The following is a 26699-nucleotide window of genomic DNA, read 5'->3' as shown; positions in this document are numbered from 1 at the left end:
GCCTTCTTGCCTTAGTAAGAGTTAGCCATGATTTGGTCGTAACCCGGTGGGTGTGGGTGGGTTTTTCAGCTCTCAGTAACGGCGCGTTCAGAGCCGAAAGAATCCAACGGATGTTTGGTTGGGCTGGTCGCTGATAAAGCCGATCCAGCTGATGAATCAGCCCCCAAAAAAGAACAACGAACACATTCCTAGCCAACTGTGGAATGATGCGTTTCACCGTCAGGCGCTTACCTGCGATATGATGCCCTCCTTGGATGATTGTCTGCCCTCGTCTCTTGGAATGAGGTGGATGGAGCGTCCAGGCTCCTTCACCGTGGGCACAATGCCCTCTCTGCCCTTCATCGGGTCAGAGAGGGAGCCGGCGCCACGGGGCGGGGACGCCTCTCGCCTCATCTGCTTGGCTTCCCTCCTCATGTAGGCATCCTGAGCGTCGAGATGGCGGGGTATACCTGGAATCAGAAGGTTACGTTCAACCCATTTCTCATGTAGAAACAACGGGCGGTACGTTTGGAGTGCATTTCAAAGCATCCTACCTTGAGAGATGGAGCCTCGGCTATGATGAGCGTCTTTGTACGACGCGTGGTGAGGGCTGTCTCTGTCGTAAGGCATGGCACGGCCGATGAGACCTGAGGCAAAGGTGGAACAAAGCACAGCAGCAAAGAACTTAGACGCTGTTTTTCACTGTGCTGTTCAGACGTTTTAATAAGACTCCAGAGAAAGAGCCATTGACTGGAGGGGTTTTTTTCCAGCTGTCTGGTTCGCAGAGAACATTGCAGCGGATGAAAACTTTTTTGATCCCGTGTGTGTGTGATACGTTTAGAAGTGATGCGGCGGACATATTCATTTATACAGGCTAAGAGTGTACGAGTCTCCAGTGTGTTTATCAACAGTATGAATGTTTTAAGTAGAAATATTTCAGTCATGTTGGATATTTTTCTTTTTTTTTTTTGTATGAACACAATGTTAAACTCATACTGGCTCGTTAACATGTCTCACTGCTGAATGCTGTATCAGTCAGAATAAATATCAAATGAGGTGTTTGAGCTCGCTCCCGTCTTACCTTCACAATTGGTAGCAGACAGAGCGTCTCTCATCGGCAGCCCTCTGCCTCCTTCCATGACATCATAGGATCGCTTCAGACCCAGGATTTCTCCAGAGAGACCTGAGCCTCGGCCGTCTTCTTTGGGAGTCTGAGACTGCGGCCCTGTGATGTTTGTTCACACGGATCCGGTGTTTTATATAAACAGCTGAACACCGAGTGTGCAACCTGCCAGGTCAGCAATCTTATTACTTAAAGCCCGTGTACTCACGGTCATACGAGAGGATCTGCCCGCTGACGCCCTCGTACAGGATCTGCCCTTTAGATGGCGCCTCGTCCCGCTCCCTGTCGGCTCGGCTGGAACTGTCCTCTGAGATCAGACGTGATATGGTTTCTCTATACAGCACATCTGCTGGTGTCCCCTGGGATGAAGAGACAAAAAAAAAAAGAGGCATAAACTGTGCCGTCTCTGCAAAAAGCAGCAGCCGCAGCCGGCCTATGACTTTGGCTAGGGTTAGTTATTATGCCGGTGCAGAAGGAACCACCGAACAACAAGCGACCATGAATAGTTAGGTTTATTACTCCCAAACTTGTTTCTTTGTATGGTACCGTCTTTAAACCCTTCATGCATAGTGGTCACTACAGTGGGCAGCTATCTAAAAGTCATTTTATTGTGCTTCTTGTGGATTTTTATGTTATAAATAAAAATATAAATGCATCAGTGGACATCATAAAATACACCATCAACTACTGGCCATCAGCTGCAAATGCAATAAGTTATTTTTGTTAAATCTAATATGGCTGACAGACAAAAAAGCATGCCGACCGACCCGGTTCCTCCTTCTACTGTAGACGTTTCTTCCAGGTCAAAAAAATATTTTGACATCAGATAACCCCTAAAGAAAAATACTACTGATGTATTTTTCAAATAACAACTTTAGTATTTGGAGAAAATTACAACTGATCACCGAAAAAAAATAAGATAAACATTTTTTTTACACATTTTTTTTCCTACCTTTTTTATGCCTTAAGAAAACCAAACAAAAAAAATTGAAAAAAAAAAAATAAAAAATCCTGACACAAAGGATAATTCATGCATAAAAGGGTTAATGACAAAGTCTTGTAAAAAAGATAACTTCAATTATTTATTTAGTGACATTTTAGACAAAAAACAAAAAAAAAATCAATATCGGTCAAAATCGGAATTGGCAGGTGAAGCTTTTAAAGATCGGCGATCGGTCAGAAAACTACAATTGGTGCAACCCTAATAAAAACCGTGTGGGAACCACGTTATAATATTTACATTTGGCCATGTAGGAATAAAGGAGTTCTACAATAATTTCAGGTTTGTTTTCATTACATTAGTAAATTATTTTGGATCCTCCTATTGACCAGCACACAAGCTGAATCCATTTGTGGTTTTTAGGCCCCTACCAACATTTTTGGGAAATCTTATAGATAAGGACTTACATACTCTAAAAAAAACAGCATTGTAGTGTTTAAGCAATGCTAGCTGTGCTAATCCCAAAAACAGCTTATAGAAGATACTAAAGACTATTTAAAATATCAGCTCTGTAACGATTTTGTCAGTTACATGGCGATAACTCTTCATCTAATAAAAATCATTTATCTTAAGGGAAAAATCCGAGATCAGAAAATGATTCATCCCTGGAACCATCACTGGAGATGATTATGGGCTTTAAAAGCAAGAGGAACAAGATGAACACCATCCTGATGCGAAAGGCAGGCGCTGGAGGAAAGTAGCTGTGTTTCCAAAACGCAGGAAGGAGCTCACCATCAGAGTCATTGACTTAAAGAAGCCAAACAATCTTATACAGAAGCCTGGCACTCCACTGAGGTCTGCTCTGGACAACATGGAGCCGTCTTCAGAAACCTTGCTAAACACAGTAGTCTACATTGTACACGTCTTTGTGTCATGTTTAAGCAGTTTCAGACTTCTACAGCTCATTTCTGCCCGCAGCAAATATCTTACACATCGTTTTAACCAGACAATGTGTTCAATCAAAACATAAAAATGAACACGAATCTCTGAAGCAAAGCTCCAGAGCTTCTAAACGAAGAAAAGGTGAAGCGGCTCGAAAGCAGAACATAACATTCGTGAGTCTAAACTAAACCTTGAATAACATCACTTGTGCTGGGCATGAGTCATATTTCTCCATGTTCTGATTGGTCAAGAGATGATTGCATGAGTGGATGGTGAAAAGGAGAGACAGCAGTTACTGGGAGAGGCCTTATAATCTGCTGGCTGCAGCTTTTCCAAGAAGTGTTTACCAAAAGAGGGGGGAGAGGGGATGGATGTCTGTTTACAAGGTAGTAATGACTAAAGCAGTCCTCACCTGCTCTCCAAGAAAACCTCAAACACACACACACACACATCCACCTACTAATCTGTCAAGAGTCGCGCTAAACAAGAGGATGAATTTTCTTTTTTTTTTTTTCGCCTTTAATGTTGGCGGATGACGGCCTCCTCTGTGCTTGTTTGCTCTCCAGTGCCAGTTGGATGCGACACCGGAGTGGGCCTATCAGTGACCAGGTTTAGCCAGCATCGAAAGTACACGGATAAATAAAAGAGGGAACAGATGCGGCACAGCGTGTACCCGTTGCCACGGCTACGGATCCATTCAGAGCTGCGGTTATGTCACAGCGCGGCGGAAATCCAGCATCAGCCACCGCCGCACATGGTTTGCCGTTTGACCTCTCACCAACTCTCGTCTGTTTCTCTTGCATCACAGGAGCAAACGTTGAGAAAAAAAAAAAAAAAAAAAGAAGAAGAAAAAAACGCGCAGGAGCCGCTTTGTGTTTGACAGCAGCTTGTGTGTTCAGAGGGCAAAAAGCTGAATTGGATTTTTTTTTTTTTGTGTGTATGTGCATTTTTTAAGAAGTAGCATAAACGATCAGAGGATGTGGGCGGAGTGCGAGCTTGTCTGTGGCGTGAACCTTAACACGGTTTTACAGTGTTAGTTTCAATTGGCGTCGACTGTCAGTCTCAGGTAAATCACATTAACCTCAGCAAAGCTCTCTGAACTGCAGAGTCAAAGAACAAACAGGACAAAGTGTGGCGCGCAACAGGTGCTCTCATTTTTAAACGCGATTTCACATTATGTTGGGAGGTTTTCAAAAAGAGGAAGAGGACAGTCAGCCACAGGACAAAAATGAAACTCAAGCTTGTACTGTGTCAGCACAATATTTATAATGCGCAATCGTGAGGCTGGTTGCTTTAGAAATGGCGTCAGTAAATCCTTAAACTTAAAGAGACATTCTTGCTCTCATGCCAGCCAAATAAAACTTTTCAAGAGTCGCAAAGTCACATGATTTTTAAAAAGTTGTACATAAAGTGCATAGCTTCCAACTTAAGAAAATCTGATCTAAAAACCATATTACCAGTGCTTATATTGTCATACTTTGTGAAAATTCAGATGAAATATTTCAGGAATAAAATGAAGAACCGCAAAAACCTTCATTCATTGTTATATCTAGCTTTAAAAATATTAACTGGGTCTTTTTAATTTTTTTGCCAAACTTTTTAACAGCCACTGTAGAAGGTCCAAAGTGTCACTTGTGGCTCTGGTGGTTGCAGATCCCTGATTTAGACCGTTTCTGTGAGACCAGGTGTACATTACTCCTCTCTTTCATACGAATAGTTTTAAATAGTCTGGCTTGCTGGTCTGAGGTCACCTGTGTGATGGAGCCCCCTCGGTAGGAAACCGCAGACTCTGGGTGTATTCTGGTCCCAGGAAGACCTTTGGTGATGCTGCCTCCTTGGACGCCTGGAGAAGAGAAAGATTTCATAACAGCTGAAGGCTTTTTTTTTTACTCTCTAGAAAAAATAAAATAAAATGAAAAGGTTAATGAAATACAGTGAAAGTACAGTTAGAACCTCCTCGAATAGGTTATGTATAGCATTTAATAATTATTAAATTAAATGCTATACATATAAATTTGACAGCTTGAAATTGGCCCCTGTCTCTTTAAGAAGTTCCCGCTCTCTACATCGTGCCATTTTCAACCGTTCTTAAGAACGTTGCACTGAGAAGGAACTCGGATAATGAGCTCAGCAGATGTGCATTTAGTCCAGGTGTTTGTTAATTGCTGCCGCCGCTAGTCTGGAGGAGACGAGTAGGGAAGGCGGGGGAGGGGGGCTCTGTGAGGCAGAAGCTCTGAGAAGCGTTAGCTGGATAGCTAAACAAAGTCACATGTCCAAGCCTCTCCCTTCCAGAAACACAAACAAACAGCAACAAGATGGGAATAAAAATCTGCTCCAATATCGGCTCAGCTTCACTTATTGGATGGATTCTGATACGTTATAAAATGACAAACATTGGCCGATTCTGATGCTAACATAAATGTATTGTGCATTTCTAGCAAAAAACATTTTTCTACAATTTCCGGATGTTATTCCTACAAAACCACAAGTATAAAAGCACAGCTCCAGGACCAATCAGTTGTCTATGAATGCATAATAAAGTTAGGAAGTATTTGCACCCACCACGAGCAGAGGAGTTATCATGAGGCGGCCCTGGGTTTGATAAGTTATCAGGCTGGGAGGAGCTGTGAGGAGACAGCTGCTCCTGCTTCACCACTGGGAAAGGACCTGCTGCGTAATGATGAGCAAAGTCAGATCACAATGTCAAAAAATAGAAAAGTATGTAAAACTATTTAAAAAGAAAAAAAAAATGAACGCAATTGAATTCGGTTTTGGTTTTACTCACCAACTTTCTTCTCGATCCAAGACAACCCCATTGGTGCGGGAGGCAGCTTTGTGTGATCCAGCCCGTGGGCCGATCCATGCAACTGCACCGGCGTACCCTGAACACACGCACACACACGCATACACACACAAACACATTAGGTCATCAGTGTAAAATACACCAATTACTAGACCTGTCAGGGTAACGAATTGAATTGGATAATAAATTGTCCCAAAAGTTATTGTGATAAACGATAAAACTGTTGTTTTGGGGCCATTTTCAAGTGATATAATGGGAATGGGATAATAAAACAAGAAAACATGCTCAAAGATGAGTAACCTTTCAATTCCAATGACCATTTAACAGTGGAGCTGGAAGACATTTTAAATACCCAAAATAAATAAACGAAACAGAAACGACAGATAAAATAAATTATAAAATCTCTAACGAAAACTGTCCTCCAAAAACCACAAAAGCTTTGCTGAGATCAAAGCTTTTGTCATACAAGTTTTTGGTAGAAAGAGAGAGACAAGAAAAACGAAAAATCATGTGAATGGAAATTATTGAGCTCGTTTTATTTTATTGTTTATTGCGACAGGCCTATTCAATTACATCATCACTGCTCTTGCTTTTAAAAAATGTTAACCAATATCTCAAAAAAATAATTGCTCGAAACATCAAAACTGAGTGTACACCGTATTTGTTTCTGCAACTCGACTATAAAACTGCTTATCTCATCGTTGTGGTGAGGTACCTGCGTGATGGAGCCTCCAGGCTTGTTAGAGGAAATGAGCGGTGGCGGGTCGGGCATGGAGAGGGGTCTCACTGCCGCTAACCGCACGCTGTCCTGTGGCAGACCAGCAAGCGAGGGGAGGCCTACCTGTGGGAACGCTGGGAGACGAAACGATAAAAGTTATCCTCTGCTGGTGAAACAGAGCAGCAGAAGCAGACGGAGAAGATTCCTCACGGTTGAAGTGGAGCAGGTGTTGGTCGTGGCTGATCTTGGCCATGTCCCGCGGGGCCATGGGATACGGCGAGAGAACCGGGCGACCCATGCTGGAGGCCCTGAGGTCGTCCGGACCCAGGGCCTGCTTCTTGGCGTCGCCGTGTGGAGAGAAGGCTCGGGACTTTTCTAAAACATCATCACATGGAGGGAGTCAGCACCAAAGTAAAACAGGAAGCTGGACTACATCTAGTCTAAGGGGCCCTCCTCTGTGCTGCTAAACCGTCACACTGCACGTGTGAACTACCACTACTGCTGCTGCTGCTGCTCTGAGAATAGTTTCTTCTGTTTATATAATGAACTGAAATCTTTGCCACTGATAAAGGTAATACAACCCTTGATGCCACCTCATTCCCGCAGTGACTCACCTCTGAATTAGCAGACGTGCGTGCAGAAAAAAAATAAAATAAATACACTACAACCAAAACCTTGAGCTATAGAGTTGTAGAAAAACACATCCAGGAGTCATGACAGGCACGTGGCAGGTGAACCTGATCGCCTAAAAAGCCTTTGAAGGGAAAGTGCAGCGCTGCAGCCTCTTAGCATTTTTCTGTTGCATGCAAACGTATCTGCACAAACTGCATTCACCACGTAATGTTTAGGCATGAGCTGGTATGAGATTCGTGTGACGCGAGTTAAAATCAGACAATTTCACAGAATTGTGTCATTAAAAACTTCAAAGCAAAATGTACAACATGATCAAATTGATTTTATTTACAACTGAGCAGCAGATGGAGTTTGCGGTCATTCGGTCTTAAAGTAGTTGCAGAGTTTGGGTGTATATGCAGGCTGATGGCTACATATTTCTCTTCATTTCATAAGTTAAAAACACAAAGGAATGCTGTCTGAAATATATTTTTACCGAATTAAGAAAAAACCTGAAGTGCTAATAAATCCACTAAAACTTTATTTGCCTTTTTCCAGTCAAACGTTTCAGAAAATGTTTGTGTCGTTGACGACAACCTTAGAGAGCACAGATGTGTTGCAACTAAGTAGTTGACTGTCTCTTTTTTAAAGCTGTATTAGTAATGGGTGGTATTTATTTAGTTTCCACACAATGACTGTGCTTTTCTTTCAACAAGAAATATTAACAGGGAGCCAAATTTATTACGCCTGAAAACAGAAAAAAAAAAAAAAAAGAAAGAAAGAAAAAAGAAAAAAAAGAAAGTGCAGGATCCGTCTTTTCAGCCAGTTGACTGTCAGGTCGGAAAATGGCAGAGCTGTGTTCCCCTATAATTCAATTAGCTGGAGAAATCCCAGTCAGTCCAGCATTTTCTCTGGAATTTTATTAAAATGACTTGAAACTGCAAGAGAAGGATGATAGAAAACATTAAAGGTATGAACGGCTGAACTTTTCAAACCTCGGTACCGATTACAAACGTTTTCTGTCCTGAGATTACAAAAAAAAAAAAAAAAAAAAAAAACATGCAATAACTTGGAGTCAACATTTGAACGGTTGGGTAGAAAATGCCTTCATTTATCTGAACTAATCTTCCACAGAGTCGCATACGAGCCTGACTGTAAGCTTGCTGAATGAAACTATATTCCCTTCTGGGTCAGTAGCAGCACCAGATCGTTCATCAGACCCCTTCTGTCCAGGAGTGTCCCAGAAACAGTTAAAGGCCCTAAACAGTGGAGAACAGACTCAAGGTCAGAGCCTCTAGAACAGACCTACTTAATAAAAGTAGATCAAAAGCCACTAGAGCTGCACGCTGAGCAGGATTTTAATGTACCCAGTTTTTTTCTTTTATTCAGCATATTTATAAATGTGTACCACTATAAATAAATGTATGAATACCTGAGTGTAGCAGGTCATGCAGACTAGGCTTTGAGCATTTAGCTGTAGGGAGGAACAATAAGGTCTTAAAAAGTTACTGATATCAACAATGCGGAAATTATCTGTCATACTTTTTTAATTTAATAAGGCTCCTACACATTCCCAACAAAAAACCCCAAAAGAACAAATGCTTATGGCCATGACTTTAACACGTTAATTTTGATAGATTATATATATTGAAAAGCTTTAGAATATTTTATGCAAACAATCCTAAAACACATGAAAACCGAATGGGTACAAGCATGTGGCACCAGTCTGAACAGGTTATAATAAAAACAAATGTCTTTGTTGTTGAGCTCATATGTCTATTTAGTCAATAATGTAACAACGAATGGGGATTCTGAATTAAAAATGTTGCTTATTTTGTTGATATATAGAAAATGAGATTAAATAATCTCATACGATGCAATTAACCCAGGTTAAACATTTTAATGGTGTCTCACCACTGCAAATGGTGGTCACGGTATGGAAGCCCAGAGAGTCCAAACAGTCACCTTCATCGAGGTCAGAGCTAACAAGTTGAGAACAGCAGGCCAGCTACGGGAGCAGATAGCCCAGCTAACTGATCAGCTAAAATCAGCTTGGTCTCTTTTGTCCAATATAACTCCGTTAACAAATAAATGTATTCAAACATTCTTTATTATGTCAACATTCAGAGAAGGATAAATAAATATGAATAACATTGTTATAGGTTTGTTATTTTTAGAAGCCTTGGGAATAAGAGTTGCTTTTCTGGTTGAAATAGGAGTGATTAGATTGTGTTACGTGTTTCAGTTTCCTTGACTTTTATGATCCTATGGTGTTGTTTTCACTCAAAGTTGCCATGCTATAAAAATCTCATACCAGTCCATGACTAACACAGAGAGAAATTGGGTAAAAAATCCCAACAAATATGTTTGTGGGCTCGTGCAAGTGAGCCTACATTTGACTCAGAGCGAAAACAAACCGTTCCGAGCCGCATACCGTCTTTTTCGCTGGTGGAGGGGCTTCGAGGGCGAACTCTGGGGCTGCTGGTGAGAAGACCCTCTCGCTCTCTGTCTGCCTGAGGGGCGTAAGGCTGCGGTTTGCCTGCTTGGCCAGAAGGCTGCTGCTGTTTGACTTCCTGAGAGGACTCTCCGTGAGCCATGGTGATCTGCTCCTGGTACAGAGCCAAGGCGTGGGGGGGCTGCACTGCTTTCCCACTCCGCGGAGTGCCCTGCACAGAGGCCTCTGGCATCTTCACAACGAGAGAACACAGAAATAAGACGGTTACATACAAGCGCCAGCTCCTCCCAGGCACCGACATATGGCTGGGCTGCTTACAGTATCTGATCAACGTGATAGCAAAAACTCATCTCTTATTTCTTGGCGAGCTAAAGTTTCACTAATCCCTGGCATCTCGTTTCTGCCCCACAAAGCAATCTATCCCATCATCGTCCATCTGGCTGCCTTATCTTAAACAAATATGACTTCACCATTTCACCTGCTGTAACCGCTTGATTCTGCAAGTTGAGAAATGGGGACAGCGCAGATACGGCTGCAGAGATAAACCGAGCTGTTTTTAGGTACAGGACACAATCTTGCGTCTAAGCCCCAAAGTCGTAAAGGCTGAGATTTTCTACAATCATTAACCTATTAATGGGAAAAAATAAATAAATAAATAAATAAATAAATAATACTAGCACAAGACACTGCAGAGCAACTCACAATAGGTGGTATAGCTGCAGCCCTCTGTTTGAGCTGCTTCAGGTCCATGGGCTTCTGCAGAGACGATATGACCCCGTCGTGGGAGAAGTTCAGCAAACTGGGGCGTGGAGACGTCATCCTGTAAAACACACAGACAGAAAGTATTAACAGGCCGACGGGGGATGCAACGTTTCCTGTTTACTGAGCCTGCAAACAGATGACTAGCGCCATCATTTAAAGTGCCTGGTTCTGCTCGTTTTAAACATCTGCAACTGAATTAAGAGTATAGAGTCTGATCAATTTAATAGCTTCTGAAGCTCAAAAACCAATAAAGTTTAAAGATACTCTGAAGTAGGCAGGTTTTAAATGGATTTAACTCAGAGGTCAAAACTTGTTTCTTGGAAGGCTGTTAAGTTAGATAACCTGGAGGATGCATGAACGCTTGTGTCCGCGAAACGTCCCGACTACTGTCCTTTATACAAGCTGAGAAACACAACAGCGTAGGAACAGTTGATTATTAGACCCGGCACAATAACATGTCGGCAACAGAGGAACGCACAGACAGAAAAAGGAAATAACACACCAATTAATTAGCCAGAGATAGAAATGGGACAATTTTCCTTTCATTGGCACTCAGCAAGCAAAATGCTTAAAAAAAATAAATAAATAAATAAAAATCTTACTGTTCACTTAATACATGAACAGACAACATGTTCTTGAATGTGCTTGTTTAGAGTTGAGCAAAATTAAAAACATTAAATAAAGGTTAGAGATGTTTAACCCCGTATGTTCACAGTTGGCAAATCCCAATCTTTTCACAAAAAAGTTCAATGCATAGAACCAAATCAGATACGTATCCAACGGTTTTAAAAGCATCTGCAGTCTGACTTTTTTCCGTCAAAGACGCAACATGAATTATTATTCTGCACCAGAAGAAGCCAGATGAAGTAAATCTGAATGTAAACAATGGTTGGAGTGAGCAGTGTCAACTCAGCTTTCTTTTTTCTTAGCTTCCTAGTGTCTTGTTTTGATCTCGTCACAAAACCGTTGGCTTCCATTGCTAAAAAAAAGTAAAATAGATCCACAGACGAGGGCATCCATTATTACCTGTGTAAACAGTGCGCTGCTGTGTGACGTCTACATTCTTTTTCAGTGCATCCGTGTCGCTAAGAGCTTGTAAAGGTTCACACAGAAGTCTGACTGCGGTCGCATTTCATTCGTATGATCAACCATGCAAAAAAATAAAGTGAATAAAACAATCAGATTTCAGCAAAAATAAAAATTGGAATTGCGCATCAAGACCAGCCCTGTGTCAGTCATTGGTTGAGGTTTTGCTGCAATTAACTGTATGCGCTCTCTCTCTCGTCCTGAAAACCGACTCATCTGCTTGTCTGTGTTTCTAAAGGAGCCTATTGCTCTTAACTTTTTATCTTTCTCCAACATAGGAAGAACTGCTGGATCAGTGCTTCGTTTCTTCTTTTGTGTGCAGCGTTTGCTCCGACTTCTCAAACTCGAGTTGATCCTTCTTCCTGCTAAACGGGAGTGTCCCTTTCCGCTGTCGCTACATGCAAGTTCATCTTGAGGGATTGCTACAGAGCTAACGCTCGTTGCATTCGAATGTCCGCTGTCGCTAGATGCTCATCCAGGAGAAACGTTTTCTTAAATCTGAATAAATCAATTGGAATGTATTTACTTGATTCTGAAACGGTATGATTCAGTTTATTTGACTTTTTATTGTAAATACGACGTATGTTGTGAATTGGTGCTACATGTTGGTCAGATTTTCCTGATTATTTAAAGCTTAAACATAAAAGCAAAGACCGATTGGGAGTTTGCTGCTCAAGCCGTCAGGATGTTCATTACGGCCTTCTTTGGGAGGTATTTTAGTGCCGAGGGAGAAAACACAAGGCCGCTATTTGTTATTTATTTTTGAACCAACATAAATGGTGGTGAAAATTGTTGGATTGTTGCAGTAATGAGGATTTAGGAGAAAACTCCAGGCACCAACACTCGGTGTACTCAGTAAACATTAGAAAGGGTAAATCGGTTAAACAAAGCTGCTGGGTTTTATGAGCTCTTAACCATTATGCTTCATGAAAACGTAGGATTTAGAAATGTTGGAAAAGTTTGACCTGAGCCGGAAAATATTTACAATCTTGGACATTTTACAGAAAGCGGTCACATGCAACGATGCTAGCTGTGCTGCTGCTCACACCAATTGATAAAATAAAATATATATATTAGAAACAGTCAAAAAAGATATGCAACGTCAATCCGATTTTGACTCATCATTTTGGATTGAGCCGTTAAATTTACACATGGTGCAACATGGCCTCTGCCTATAAATGATGAATGACCGTTCACAGCTGGTACATCTGCAGAGCTGCCAATCATTTTCTACTGTCTGCAACAACCTATCAAAGTATTTTACCATAATTTTCCTCAACAAAACCACAAAGTCAACAGCAGAAACTTATCTTAAAATCACCGTTACAATCTGAAACCCCAAGCCTCCAAAAGCCACAAGTTGTAGCAGGATAACAGACGATGATTGTGCAGTTTATTCATATTACCTCTGACAACACAATGGCTTAAAACAACACTAAGGGTATCTTCAAACCATATTATCCGATAAACGCGGTTTGATTGGGGATAAAAATTACAACATTTGTTACACTTTCAGCTGATGTGGTTTGCACTTCGTCAAACTAAAATCTTTAGAAAAACCTGTTACCCTCTCGCCTGTAGAGGCGCTACACCGAGAGCAACTTCCTTCTTCAATGTGAACAAAATTGGAGTAGTGGTTGTAGGATTTCTCTAGTCTTTGATAAAAGACCACGAGTCGTTTCTCCCACTAGTGCTGGACACTCATATCTGTTTTGGTTGTGTTTACCCAGAATGCACTGCGCTGCAGTTTGCGTCCTGCTTTTCCAGGCAAATGAACTGGAGTTTGACTAAAGCGGACTAAACAGGGCTGGTGTGAATGCTCCCTTAATGTTCAAGTGAAGGATTTCTGAATCGAAAACCAGCAGACGCCTGAATTCAGAAAATCGGGATTGGACAAAGACCCAATGAACATCGAAGCATCTCGAAAATTGAGATGAGCAAAATCAAGATGAAACCTCAAAGACAACTGCACTCCATACTCTGCCAGAAAAAGACTGCTGATTCTTGCATCTGTGGGGAAATAAGTGTATTATTACTGCCATTTCTCAACCAAAAGGCAAGCTTATTCCATTTCACAGAAGAGAAATTTTGACTTCCAAGTAATTTTTCTGAGTGTGCAAATGAATACAGAGATTATCGGGAAGGCAGCTCAGATTTGGTGCACATCAATAAACTGATCATAGCAGCTTTTTGCATTGTAGGCATTTTTTTATACAGTAAAGCTCCACTGAGCCTTTCTAAAGCAGCGATGATACAGATCTTATTGCACCAGCAGTAAGCAACGTATGGTAAAGATCTAAAGTGTATGACACATCCACAAACATCTGAACACAACAAACTGATTTAATGACACACTTTTAAGCTCACAGCACAAGATTACTAAGACAAATACACACACACACACACGCACAAACACATTCCCTCCCTCCTATTGTTTGCTTTGGCAGAGAGGGCAACATTTCCCTCAGCTCTGCCAGTACACGCAGTCTGCTGTCATGGAAAAAAAAATTGAACAAACACTGCGCTGACAGGACTAATCATTCCTCCCACGAACTTTGACACCCATTTGTTCTGGCCTCATTCACAGACTCACTCACACACATCATATATTCACGGTGTATGTATATATATATGTGTATATATATATATATATATATATATATTTATATATATATATATATATATTTCACAGAAGCTGCTATGATTGATATATATATATATATATATATATATAGTTTTTCATTCATTCAAAGTGGAAATAAAATCCGTGGTTGATAGGAAGGAGCAACCTGTGGCACACACACAAGTGGCTGGACAAATATGGTTCCCCTGCCGTACAGTGTAGCTAGGCAACTAATGCCACTTCAAAACCCTCGCTGCTTTGTTTTCTAGTGTTTGCCGTGGTAGACCAGAGAAGTAGGACACCCAGAAAGATACTTCAAAAATCAGCCGCCCTTTGACTAAAATAATAAACGAGGAAGGAATTTAAAAAGGTTGTATAATCAAGCTTTCTAAATCCAGTCCTAAGGGAGTCTCACCTTTTCTTATCTGTGTTATCCGTCTCCTCCACCTCATCGGCGCTACAAGTGGCACTAGAGTCACTGTCCCCATGCAGACCTGCTTTGGTCAGGTGCTCCTTCTTGGAGCTCTTGGAGGTTTTAACTTCCTCCTTCTCGACTCTTGGAGGTTTCTTATCTGTGGCATCGCTGGGCGGTACGGGCTGCGGCTGTTCCTTGTTGGGATCCCCTGTTTCGGTCTTTATCTCCTGCTTGATGGCCGACTCTGCCTCCTCCTTGACGGGAGGCTTCTCGTCGCCTGCCTGGTCGTCCTTCCTGTCCTCGGTGTTGGAGTTGCCCTTCGGCCTGCTGGTCCCTTCCTCTTTGGCCTTGCTGTCCTCTGAGGAGTGCGGCGAGGGCAGGCTCTCTGTGTCCGAGCTGTTGTTTGCTCCACCTGGGAGACAGTGGACAAAAAGATGAACAGATTAGGATTTATACTGTAAATCATTTTATGTCCCTCTAACCCTTTTCTATTCCATCCTCCCCCCCATCTCCATCTGCTAGGCCAGATTCTTCACAATGCCAGTCTTCTGACTAATCAGGTTTCAGGGTACAATAAAGGGGGAACATAAAACCATTTGTGGCGATGGATGCAATCTCCTGAGCATTCACCACTTTGCTGTGGAAATACAGCACATCCAGCATGTTTCCATAAACAACTGGATTTGCTTTCTACTGTTTTAGCTGCTGAAACCGATTAGTCATACAAAGGTACTCAGTAAGTTTAGCTGGTAAATTCTGCACCGTTAACAATTCACACGCCTCTCATGTCATGAACACGTTTAGCTTAAAGTGTTTCTATAATTTTGCTGGTTTTACTTCCACAGAAAGGCAGATTGCAAGCCAACACCTGATAGTTTATAAAACTACTGTTCAAGTTAACTGACGTACTGGTGTTGGGCATCGCCAACTAAAAGGTTAGTTGCGCAAACCTGAAGCTCTTATCATAAACATTAGCTTTGCTAACGCTAAAGCGAGACATCCAAATGAAATTTAAAGGAAGCCAACGCTGAAGCACCAACTTTAACTCAATTTATAGCTACCCATGAAAGATCACAACCTTTAAACACCATTTTAATTTGACATTATATGTTTGATTACATGAATTTCATGCGCTATAATGCCCTTAGATATTGTGTTTACGTTTATATCTTGTTTTCCAAAGTCCATATGTTATTTTGTTACAGTATGTATGAATAAAGTTATTGGGGAAAAATGAGAAACTAACTGTGAGGAGAGGAAATAAAACTGCTAACCCTTCACCTCTTTCAAAACAAAATGATTAACATCCAACTACTTGAAGAAACAATAAGTCGATAACCAAAACTTCAACAAAACTCTCGAACTTTACTCGACTAAAATTTTGCAACACAGTCCACTAAAATAGAGCTTTAGAATTTATCCTTAATAATTAACTTAGGGGAAACTAAGTGCACTAAATGTTTTCAAAGTTAGCTAAAAGCACTAAATAAAAAAATTTGCTCTGGTATTGGCAAATTATTGGAAGAGTGCCCACAAAGGCCAAAATCATTCATGTCAATGAAACCATTTATTCTGAAATATTCCTGACAACTGTCACTGGCTTTGTAAATAATACAAAACAAATCTCCTGTGCAAAATGTAATCTTACATTTTGCGCAGGAGATTTTTTGCTCTTGAGCAAAAACTGATGAGTAAGCTGAATTCTGCCTATTCCTTCTTGTGCTGCAAAGATGTCTGTTGGGACTGAGGGTCTTTAATTTATGGTAACATTTTAGGTTTTGTTAAAATAGCAACACAAAAAAAATTATTTTTGAAAAATACTAATTTACATCAAAAACAAACCATATGCAATTCTCCTTAGTTTACAACAACAGCATCGTTCGGGTATACTTCCCCTATGAGACCAACAGAAAGGGAAAAAGAGAAGGCTGAAGGATGCCACATGCTAGCTAACACTACGACACAAATGTTGGGAGCAACATAAGAAGGCCAGCAAAACTCCTGTACCTGCAGCACTGAAGTAGTAAACCTTCTGGCGGACAGAAGCTAATGCTAACTGTTTAAATATTACCTTCACGGTCACAGACAACTCAATGACTGTGTTCTGTCAAGATGCATTTCCCAGTGTCAAAGTTCTGAATCACGCCACTCTCCGTTCTACTGCGGTACAAATTAACATTAAAAGCAGGAAAGTATTTAGTTGCAGCTCAGTCTGCAACTAAATACTGTAGCAACAAAACAAGCCAGTGTGCCCCTGTCCATTACTCCTCCATTTAGTTGTAAAGGCATTGGAGGCTAATGTGGCTAATAATAACACAGGTTATGTCTGAGCCAGACTGAAGCTGACAATTAGAGCAGTAAAAAGGAGAAACTCGTAGCAACCAAACCTGCTGCAGCACTTAATCACTGAAGAAAAATTACCAGATTTTACAGGGACTACTGCTGAAGAGATATACATGGATCAAATCCTTGCTTACACTATAAAAAATAAATAAAAAAAAGATTTGGATGCACCAGATCCATGTTGGTTTTGAACACAATTTGTTTTAGCGTGGAGTGATCCTTTTTGTCACTCAGTGGTGAAATTTATTCACATCAATAGCAAATTGAAAGGCAAATGGAAGCACAGAGTAGAACACGACTAAGATGAAATAAAAGTGTGATTGACTCAAAGGCACATAGGATATAAACAATTATACTGCTATCTCGTCTACCACTTTGCAAAACTCAGAGAAGACAGTTTCAATTTCTGTTTGTTTAAATGAGGACTGAATTGTCCCGTACTGTTGAAACTTAAAATACTGACATATTGCAATTAATCACATTATAGAGTATGAAACCTCAGCATTGTGACAACTCGACTATACTTAATACTCCTAATTAAAAGAAAGTTTTGGGAGGGATCTTGAATGTTGTTTTTCCCCAATTGCATGATGTTCCTAGGAATAATGTACCTTCTCCATCTTCAGGCGCTTCCTCTTCGTTGCAGCTGGCTCCTGAACCCTCAATTTCTTCCTCCTCTGCAGGATACGTAGCGCTCGCCTCTTCATTCTGCGAGGCTTTCCCCCTCCGACGGGCCTTTCGCTCCTTCTCCTGGGTTGAAACAAGAACACGCTTCACATGCAACCCCAGAGACGCAGTCAAAGTACAAACATCAGCACTGTGGGAAGCAGGTATGGCTTCCTTACCGATTTCATTTTATGCTGCTGCAGAATCTCATCCAGTTTCTGCCTCTTCTTGTAATTGAAGTAGAAGTTTTTGCACTGCGACACGGTTTTCGATCCCACCATCTTGGAGATGGCGGACCAATTCCTACCATACTGGAGAAGGCCTGGAACCAACAAGTGGACAAGTGACGAGATTAGAGAAGGGACTTTGTAGTTAGCATTACCAGCTAAAAATCTGCAACAGTAGAGAAAAGAAAGGAGGTTCTCTCTGTGAGGAGGCAAAACCATCCCTGTAAGAAATGCATCACACAGGAGGCCAGTTTTGGGTAATCCATCATCAGTAATAAGTCCAGATGGCTTAAACTTTCTAAGCATAGCAGTCTGCATCCACAAAGTCTAAACGATTAGGGCATAATGTGGTAGGTGGACCATCAGTCACACCAGCAACTCTCCCCATTGGGGTCACTTTGTGTCATATTTCTAACTGACTTTGATGTGACCCAATTCCAAGAAACCCAAGTCCTTTACCCAGTCAAGCACATGATTGTGTCTTACACAAGAGTCAACAGGCACCCGCTGGGCCTGAGCTGTGATGGATCAACCTGTCAGGAAACACACAAGCTCCCTTACGCGCACACGTAAACAATCAGGGAGCATACATGCTAAAAAGGGGCTACAGCAAGCGATCGCAGTGTGCAAGTCCCAGTGAGAAAGACCGTGCAGAATTTGCTCCAGTGGCCCTCCCTTTTAGAGTCTGCAGTTAGCCAAAGGCAGCTCATTAACTGTGTGTGTTGTAAGAGGCTTAGTTTACACCACCCACTTGCTTCCTGTGCCAGCCTGACAGGTCTTGGCAACAGGACAGGATTCTTGAAAGGTTGTTGGGGGCGGTGTGAGGGAGGAGGCAGCGGCGGCGGCAGCGGTGGGGGGGTGTTATTAACAGGCACGCAGCCAGCACATCTTGGGATAACCTTGGACATGGGTTCAGAGGTCTCTGCATCTCATCGCTTAATGGAGCCGGTAAGGCCAGAGGAAGCTGCAGGAGAGGGAAGGACAGCTGTTTACAGCCCTGTCACTTCACTCCGTCAATCTGTCACAGACGCTGAAGCTCCCTCAAACTAATCAGCACTAAGATTATTACTAACAGCTGGCTAAAGAGTTGGACTACTGTTTGCTCGGAATTTCCGCAATGAAGCTTGTTGGTAAATTTTTGTTCCAAAGCGAATTTACGACTAGAGATGCACTAAGAAATCGGTTGCCGATCGGTTTAGCAATTCACCGGCCAACCGAAAACTCGTTAACATTTAAACTCGGGCTATCTCGCTTTGACAACCGAGGATTAAAAGTAGCTTTCTAGATTCTGAAAGCTGGTGCTTATGCCATTCCAATAAATAATTTCCAACAGCAGGAAGTCATGTAAACTTATTTTGGAGTCACAGTAAGTCAAAACTGGGTCAAACATGGTCCAGTTGAAAATACTTTCCTACAAAAGTGAAATAATCGTATCAAGTGATAACTTAATAATTTGAGTACGAATGAGTTTACTACTATTATGAAATGGTATTATGTAGGTACAAATTAGCAAAGGGGTGACCTGAAGTCTGAAACAACCTGAAGTCTAACCAAGCTCTTACGGGTTGCACTGACAGTAACGCTCTTCAGTGTCGACACCGTTACCGAGTGAGGAAGAATCGAAGCAGGATATTTTTAGTGCCGAGTTTACAAATGAAGTCAGAGGAAACACACCCATGTAGAAAACAAATCTGTATTTTATACATTTAAAAGATAACAGGAAGTCTTTCTATTGCAAGGCAGCTATCTTCAATACTGTTGGAAGCATTGAAACTTTGTCATGGAGCCCATCTAGATTCAAAAAAGTTGGCTACCATTTGGACGTCTCAGAGTTAAAATAAGGATCTATATTATCAACTCCAGCTCTGAAGACGTGCCGTCTTGCAACATTTATATGCATCAATGCTCGAACACGCCTTAAATCAATAGTTTTTCAGAATCTCGCCAAGATCTGCAGAGGCCATTCAGGTGTGTTGGATCAGGGATGCATCTAAAAGTTGGAAGACAGGACCTCTCAGTTTTAATGATCAACTCTAATTATTTTGTGTTTTAATTAAGAGAACCCATGTTTAAGAGCCACTGCTCCCAATGCAAATAATCACATAAATAAATAAAAAATACTTATGTCAGGGAGTCTAGAACACATTTTGAATTATGTTCATGTATCATATTATGATAAACTTTTTAAGTAGAGTATCAAGCAACACAGGTATCACAGAAGCCAGAGATCGGCAAACAGCTGCTGGAGTCTTATCGGTGCATCTCCACACAAAACCGATTTTTTTTCTATTCTGTCTGTAGGGGCATTAGATATCATCTGAGCACAGATCTGAGCACTAAAAGCAAAAACAACAAGTATTTGCTGTCAATTTTCCTATTAAGGTTAATTTAAAAAAAAAAATCATCAACAAACACGTGCAATGTTGCAGTTTGAAGCAGAAAAGCCTTTCTGGCAAAGAAGAGAAATCAAACCAGTTGCTCTAACTCTCTCCATGAGGACCAAGACATGTGACAAACACACATTAACCTTTTACAGCCGTCCCACAAGCAGATAGCAGGGGGGATTCCTTTGCCCTAAAAGTACCTCGTTACCCAACATGCTCAAAGGCACCATTAGCCATCAAATATGCATATATAAAAAAGTAAGACAAATTCTTTGGAGCAGCATGCATTAAAACTAAAACAGAAAGCAAAGTTCATTTACAGAAAGCAAAAGGTCACTTTGTCCGACACCCTAGCTGCACAGTGTTGATTTAATCATAAGCCAGCACACAATACAAATCAGCTCTGGTCGACTCAGAAACTTAGCTGCCGCAGGAGCACACATGGCACAAACATCCAATAAGCAGCAGCCATGCTGAAACAGGTGGTGTCTCCACACCCAATCACAACACTCGACTTCCAGTAGCTCCTCCCCGAGAAAGTCCAATCAACACCTGGTGCGGCCAGAAAGTTGTTGTTCCTGTCTGTCACATGCCCTGTCCCTTGCCTCAGTCGTGGATTTTGCGGCCCAGCGGCGGAGCAGTTCTGTCGGACGCTCTGGTCTCTCTAGAGCCCCGGCTGGGCGGCTCTTCTGGGGCTGGGCCTTCCGATCCAGAGCAGAGGAGATGAAAACAGCTCGGTCGCTGTGCTCTTCCTGCCAGCTGGCTGGAAACTTGAGCCGGTGTCAAGTTGACATGCTCCGAAATGGCACATGCTCCTCTCTCTCTCTCTCACACTCGCACTCTCCTTTTTCCTCCCGCTAATGTCGTCCCAGCGCTCCGGTGAGTGCTGCTGTGCTGTGCTGCGTCTCTTCCCCCAATGGCGGTCGTCTGAGAAGACTTCCACAGGAAAGTGGGACTGTGGGGCGGCGCTCTATGCTCAGCCTTTCTCTCCCTCATCTGATCTCTCCTATCTTTTTTTTCTTCTCTTCCTCCCTCCCTCTTTCCGTCGGTCTGTCCCGCCCCCTGCCTTGCTCTGCCAGCAGGCGCGCCGGCACGCACGCACACACTGGAACAGACAAACGCATGAGTGAGTACAAACTCGCTAGAACTCCCCCACCGCCACCGCCGCCGCCGCCCCCACCCTCCCTCCGTCTCTCTTGTTAATACACTTGCACACAGACACAAACACACATTCAGGCAGTCCAAGAGTAAACAGAGAGCAGCGAGGGAGAGGAAAGAGATAGAGAGGGAACCCAGCCACGGAGCCAGAGAGACAATGGAGAAAGGGAAAGGAAAGGATACAGAAGTGGAGAGTAAGAGGGGCACACAGGCAGGAGAGAGAGAGGAAGAGAGAGAGAGGAGTTGATGTTGATACCATGAGAAAGCATAAAGGCTTTCACATTTTTCCTGACTGACCTGCTTTTCATCTTGAATGTGACCTCTTCAGTTTATAACAACACAGAGTGAGGGGGAGAGGGAGGAAGGGAGACCGGGGGGCGGAGGAGGGAGAGAAAAGAGGTGTTTGCCAAATCTTCCACAGCTCTTGCCAATCTGGGCCGCTGCCATCTTCTGACCCAGAGACAGGAGCGAGAGACGAGAGCGGCGGCGGCGCAATAAAGAGAGGAGAGATAGCGTGGCTTTCCCTGCCTGCTGCTCCTTTAAATGGGTTCCTCCTGCACCAGATTAGTGCACCTACATAAACCCCCGACCAAGACGGCTGCACTCGAGGCTGAGAGAATGCAGACACAATGGTCGCCAAGGGTTTATAGTGACCAGAGGTCGGAATAGGCCAGTTTTTCCCCTTGAACGGCAGGTAAATTTCTGAAAAACTCAGAACTCCCACCATCTGCATTACATAAAAACAATCAACTGCATGCATTTCGACGTGCTTTCTTGAGTTTAACAAAAACTAGTGAAGGTCAGGGAGACATATTTTATTTAGGGGTGTCCTGATGCCACTCTTTCACTTCTGATAAAGATGTTGCAGCTTTGAATATTGGCCAATACCGATAATTACACAATTAGATATCGACACGAATCATACATAGTTTTGTAATTTATATTGTAGTGGGAAATGTTAGAAAAGGCTTGATCAAGTGATATCAGTGTAACAGAGCACAATATTCAACAACAATAGGAATGAGAACAACTGATTCATTCATTATTAACCAGTTGGTCTGCCTGCTTGTGTCCAAGATTTTAGATGCAGGACAATATATTCAGAAACTCGTTTTTGGCTGATAATTGATTTTGATATCAATATCGGATTGGGACACTTCTAGTTTTAATAGTTCTATCATAGAACAACCTGCACATTTTGGACTCTTATTTGCACTTTTTCTATAGAAAACAAAAGCCAAAATCTGAATAAACAGTCCTCAATGAAAATCTGAAACCGGTAGCAGCCAGGAAAAATCTGATCAGTGCAAACCATCCAAGTAGTGTGGCAGAGTCGTTGCTTAAGGCTAAACTGGCTGGCAACAACACGCCGGAGCGCTGATGTTCTGCCAAGAACAGTAATGTCATTATTCAGATCTGGTTAGCTCAAGGGGATAAATACAATAGCATCAGGACACCTAAGCCTCTTTAAAACATATACATATCAAGCACATGACTTGGAAGAGCTTAATTCAACACTGTGCAGAAACGGGCCGAGGAAGGCAGCGACGTTCAGCGTCTCGGAGCGACGCGATCCCTGTGGGCGGGTTAGAGGATGGTTGGTAGAGCTGATGAAAAACATTAAGAGCAGCTCCTCCTCTCCGGCTCTACTGAACTGTAGCTGGAGTCCTGTGTTTGTGGTTACATAAGCCCTTCATAGAAGCTCTGCTTCGACTGAGCTGCCAGGCTAATCCTCTGGGATGGAGTGCCCCACTAATCCCACGGCAGGAGAATGGAACTGAAGACATTAACCAGGATTACTACACAGGACCGTGTTCAAGCAAGGCCAGCGGCAGTTATCACTAAATAACCTCGTAACTCACAGAAAGAAAAAACACACATACACACACTTACTAGGAGACACTACCTAAAGCTGAGCAGATTTAAAGTCAGTTTTGGTTGATTTAAAATGGAGGACAAGGACTAGTAATAAGAAGCAGAAAGGGGTCACACCAGACAAACTCAGGGTATCTGCAAGTCAAATTTCAGACTTTTCAACGCCACCTTGAATGAAATGCATGACTTGTGAACTATAAATATAAAAGATGATTGGAGGATCCTGCTGTATTTCAACCAAGCATTGCAAAAGCCTCTGTAGCGCCAAGCTTAAAACTTTTGTTTTTTGTTTTTGTTTTTTTTTTTGCATTGTATTGGTTGGCAACAGAAGTAAGCCAGTGGTGAAAAATTAATGTTGTCCAGCCAACTGGTGATAAATTTGCACTTACCCATGGCAGACACAGGAAAGCTAGCCAGCTAGCGAGGGTACATTAGCGGCTAATTACCGGTAGCCTCAACCACCTTAAACCACAGAATGCAATGAAGATGTCTGCATGAGACTCAAACTTTTACCAGACAGAACAGCCTGGTACAATTTAAGATCATCATACATAAGGACAATTTACAATTTATAAAACAAATTTATGACATTTTAAGGAATTAACTTTAAATGCATGAATTTAAGACTTTTTAAGGATGTGCGGACACCCTGAGTCTAACCAAATACATATGAACGGCACCAAAATAGCTGCCTACTCAGGAAATCCTGACAGATGTCAAAATTTAGAACTTTAAGTCTGACATAAAAAACAAGAGATGACCGATCCATTGCACACTTTATATTGGCTAAAAAAAAAGGCCTTTCCTCGCTAAGCACTAACAGGTAGAGCTATTCCCAATTCTTCAGTGCATTCGGATTTTGATTTTCCTCTGTAAACAAAACTACTTTGGCCAGCTTCTGCATCAATAACATATTTTAAGAAAAAACCCTGATAGATGTAAGAAGCAATTAAAACTGTATCATCTGCAGCAGTGGCTCCTCATGTTGATCCTCAGAATCCACTGTCCCTCATGATTTAGACGTGTAGCAAATGTTAATGGAGTACAGAGAAATTATTATTATACTTTGTACCATGTTACAAAGTGTTGTGTTTTGGATGTTTAAGACAGCAAAAAAATGTCAACTTAGTAATAATTTTGTCCTTTAAAAAAAAAATCAACATAAATAAATAACTACTGGTCACTTGATATTGTTCATATCTTCACAGAATTCTTGAAGAAAAAGTGGACTCAGCTATAGTTTATGTAACAAAAACCAGATATCTGAGATGAAATATTCTAGCTGGTGCATCTCTAGATTAAGACAGACATTTATTCCACATAGAATGGTGAAAACTTACTAATGCAAAAAGTCAAAATTAAATAAAATTGTTAAATACAATATGATAACTAAACATATTTGAGGGAAATCATCAGCAAAGATCAAAGAATCCCACATAGAAAAGCTGTATGCAGAAGAGCTTGCTGAATCCGAGAAGCTCAATCAATCAGTAACTGAGGTTCAACCAATATACAAATCAAATACTCTCGGAAACACTCACACGCACGCACACACACATGCACACACACGCACACACAGAGCTAGTGCTGAGGAAAAGCGGGCAGGATGGCAGTGACCTCTGCAAATCAGCCATAGGCTTTTGGGTAATCTTCAGTCAGGGACAATAAACAGCCCGAGTTAATGACTGCTGCATTCGCAGGGGCTTGCTGATAAGGGACAGACTTTACAGCCTCCCTGATAAAAGCCGAACCGCCTTGACCCACAGAGAAAGGGAAACGGCTCCAAAGAGCAACAAACGCCTTTTCAGGCAGACTGAGAAGCACACGCACAGACACAACCTCGCAGCACGTGGCAGCTGCCGCCTCTCCAACAGGAAGTTACACCCGCGTCGGTCGGCAATGCTTTCAAACGGCGCTCGGGCGGCTAACGCTCATTGATCTGACGACCTCGTTGCAATGCACATCAAAGCTGCCGGAGCGAGAAGACAAAAAGTTTGATCTGCATTACCTTTTTTGGCTGTTTCCATCTCTTCTTCAGTCCAGCGAGAGCTCTCATTCATTTCCAGATTGGCTGTCAAAAAAAAAAAAAAAAAAAATAGAGAAGCAGCGAGTTAGAGAAGGCGGGAGGAGGCGGGGGAGCGGGCAGTTGTCATAAAGTCAGTTAGGGAGTGACTGACATTAGGAAAGGAAGAAGAGAAATGAATTGAAGAAGGGGGGGGAAAATAAAAGGGTGGTGGAGAGAGGGGGGAGGGCAGCTTGCACTGAAGCACTGCAGCTTTGGTTGCTAAGGACTATTTGTTTTAGATGGAGGAAGCAGGAAATCCAAGGAGAGAAGTCAGTTAATGATTATAGACATAACAACTGGCTGCTTTCCCTGCATAGGCTGTGAGCCAGGCTGCCAGGAGGGCTGCAGCCTGCACTTATACGTCCTCTGTATGGACTCAATGAAGGGCACAGTGGGCCGGTTGGCAACGCTAACCAGCAGAAGACCAAACAGTGGCAAGGGTGGGGCAGCTTCCTGCCAGCCGCCCCCCACTCCTGTCCTCCTCCTCCACCCTTCGTCACCTGGGGAATCCCTGTGACTGAACCTGTGCCGCGGGAACGACTGCGGCATGCACACATAACTGCTGAAACATCACAAATCCTGTACTAGCCCGGAGCTAAAGCGTTACATGACTGAATTACTATCTGAGGGGGTGAGGGGGAGGGGAATCTAAGCAGGAAAACACTGCTGAGCACGACTATTTGTTCTTAAGTAATACTTCTGTTTTTGAGGCAGGAAAACTTCAGACGGATTTCATTTGAGTTATGCCAATTATGCGTGTCCCTTTTGCTAAAGAGTTTGCAAAAGAAAACAATGAGAACGGAGGAACAACAGTACACTCTGGTGGTTCAGAACATGAGGCTACAAGTAGATCAAAGGTCACCCTGTCTGTCTGTCTCGTACCACTGGTGTTAGAACTTCTACGAAATTTTATTTAATAATTAAAAAATACAAACTTTTATTTTTTGCCATGTATTCTTAATGGGTAGCCTCTAGTTAAAGACTTCACAAATTGCTCTCTGAGGAAACATTATCACTGGTTTGTCCTACACTTTCAGGATTTTGTGTTTTACAGAAGTTACTTTTCAAATTGCAACATTCATGAGTTTTAGTGAAGATAAAAAAAAAAAGAAAAGAAAATGAGAGCAGGCTCATTTGTGCCAACCTAGCTCGTTGCTGAGCGGCGGAGTGGTGGTCTCCTCCCCTTCGCTGTTCATGGAGCGGGTATCGCGACCTTTGCGGCGGCCCTGACTGTTCGCTGTTCGTCTTCCCTTGAAAGCCACAGTGGGCTCTTTGTCCTCGGCATCTTCTCCAGAAGTGTCATCCCTGCATTTTAGAGACGGCGACAGAGTCAGAAATGCTGCAAATGAATAAAAGTCACAATCAAGAAGGAATTTCTTTTAATTCTGGACATTTAAATAGTTTCATTTTCAATATAGCAATTTTCCCAAAATGAAGAAAATCCATACAGGTTGAAATAAAATGTACATACACAAAGATATACAAATAACTTGCAAATGTATATGGTTGAATCTTAAGCAGAA

The 26699-nt window shown here is 42.2% G+C and overlaps 1 protein-coding gene across 4 annotated transcripts in view; it reads right to left on the bottom strand.

The window, feature by feature from the left end:
* The window catches only part of ncor2 (nuclear receptor corepressor 2), a 115767-nt gene that overhangs the window by 14929 nt on the left and 74139 nt on the right, over positions 1-26699 (bottom strand). For 3 of the 4 annotated variants that reach the window (XM_088009044.1, XM_015003723.2, XM_088009043.1), the window contains 16 exons: positions 26321-26481; positions 25120-25182; positions 17647-17789; positions 17413-17551; positions 14459-14870; positions 10275-10392; positions 9552-9804; positions 6716-6880; positions 6503-6639; positions 5770-5866; positions 5547-5654; positions 4736-4827; positions 1311-1461; positions 1061-1204; positions 534-626; positions 232-449 (listed from right to left, as the gene is read on the bottom strand). In XM_088009044.1, coding sequence (XP_087865170.1) covers positions 232-449; positions 534-626; positions 1061-1204; positions 1311-1461; positions 4736-4827; positions 5547-5654; positions 5770-5866; positions 6503-6639; positions 6716-6880; positions 9552-9804; positions 10275-10392; positions 14459-14870; positions 17413-17551; positions 17647-17789; positions 25120-25182; positions 26321-26481 — 2494 coding nt within the window. The remainder of the gene's footprint in view (positions 1-231; positions 450-533; positions 627-1060; positions 1205-1310; positions 1462-4735; positions 4828-5546; positions 5655-5769; positions 5867-6502; positions 6640-6715; positions 6881-9551; positions 9805-10274; positions 10393-14458; positions 14871-17412; positions 17552-17646; positions 17790-25119; positions 25183-26320; positions 26482-26699) is intronic. The other variant, XM_015003724.2, reaches the window with a different exon arrangement.

The sequence above is a fragment of the Poecilia mexicana genome, unplaced genomic scaffold (genome assembly GCF_051168715.1).
Source record: "Poecilia mexicana isolate PSO_F unplaced genomic scaffold, ASM5116871v1 scaffold_9, whole genome shotgun sequence".
NCBI classification, from domain to species: domain Eukaryota; kingdom Metazoa; phylum Chordata; class Actinopteri; order Cyprinodontiformes; family Poeciliidae; genus Poecilia; species Poecilia mexicana.
This window is presented reverse-complemented; position numbering and strand designations above follow the sequence as displayed.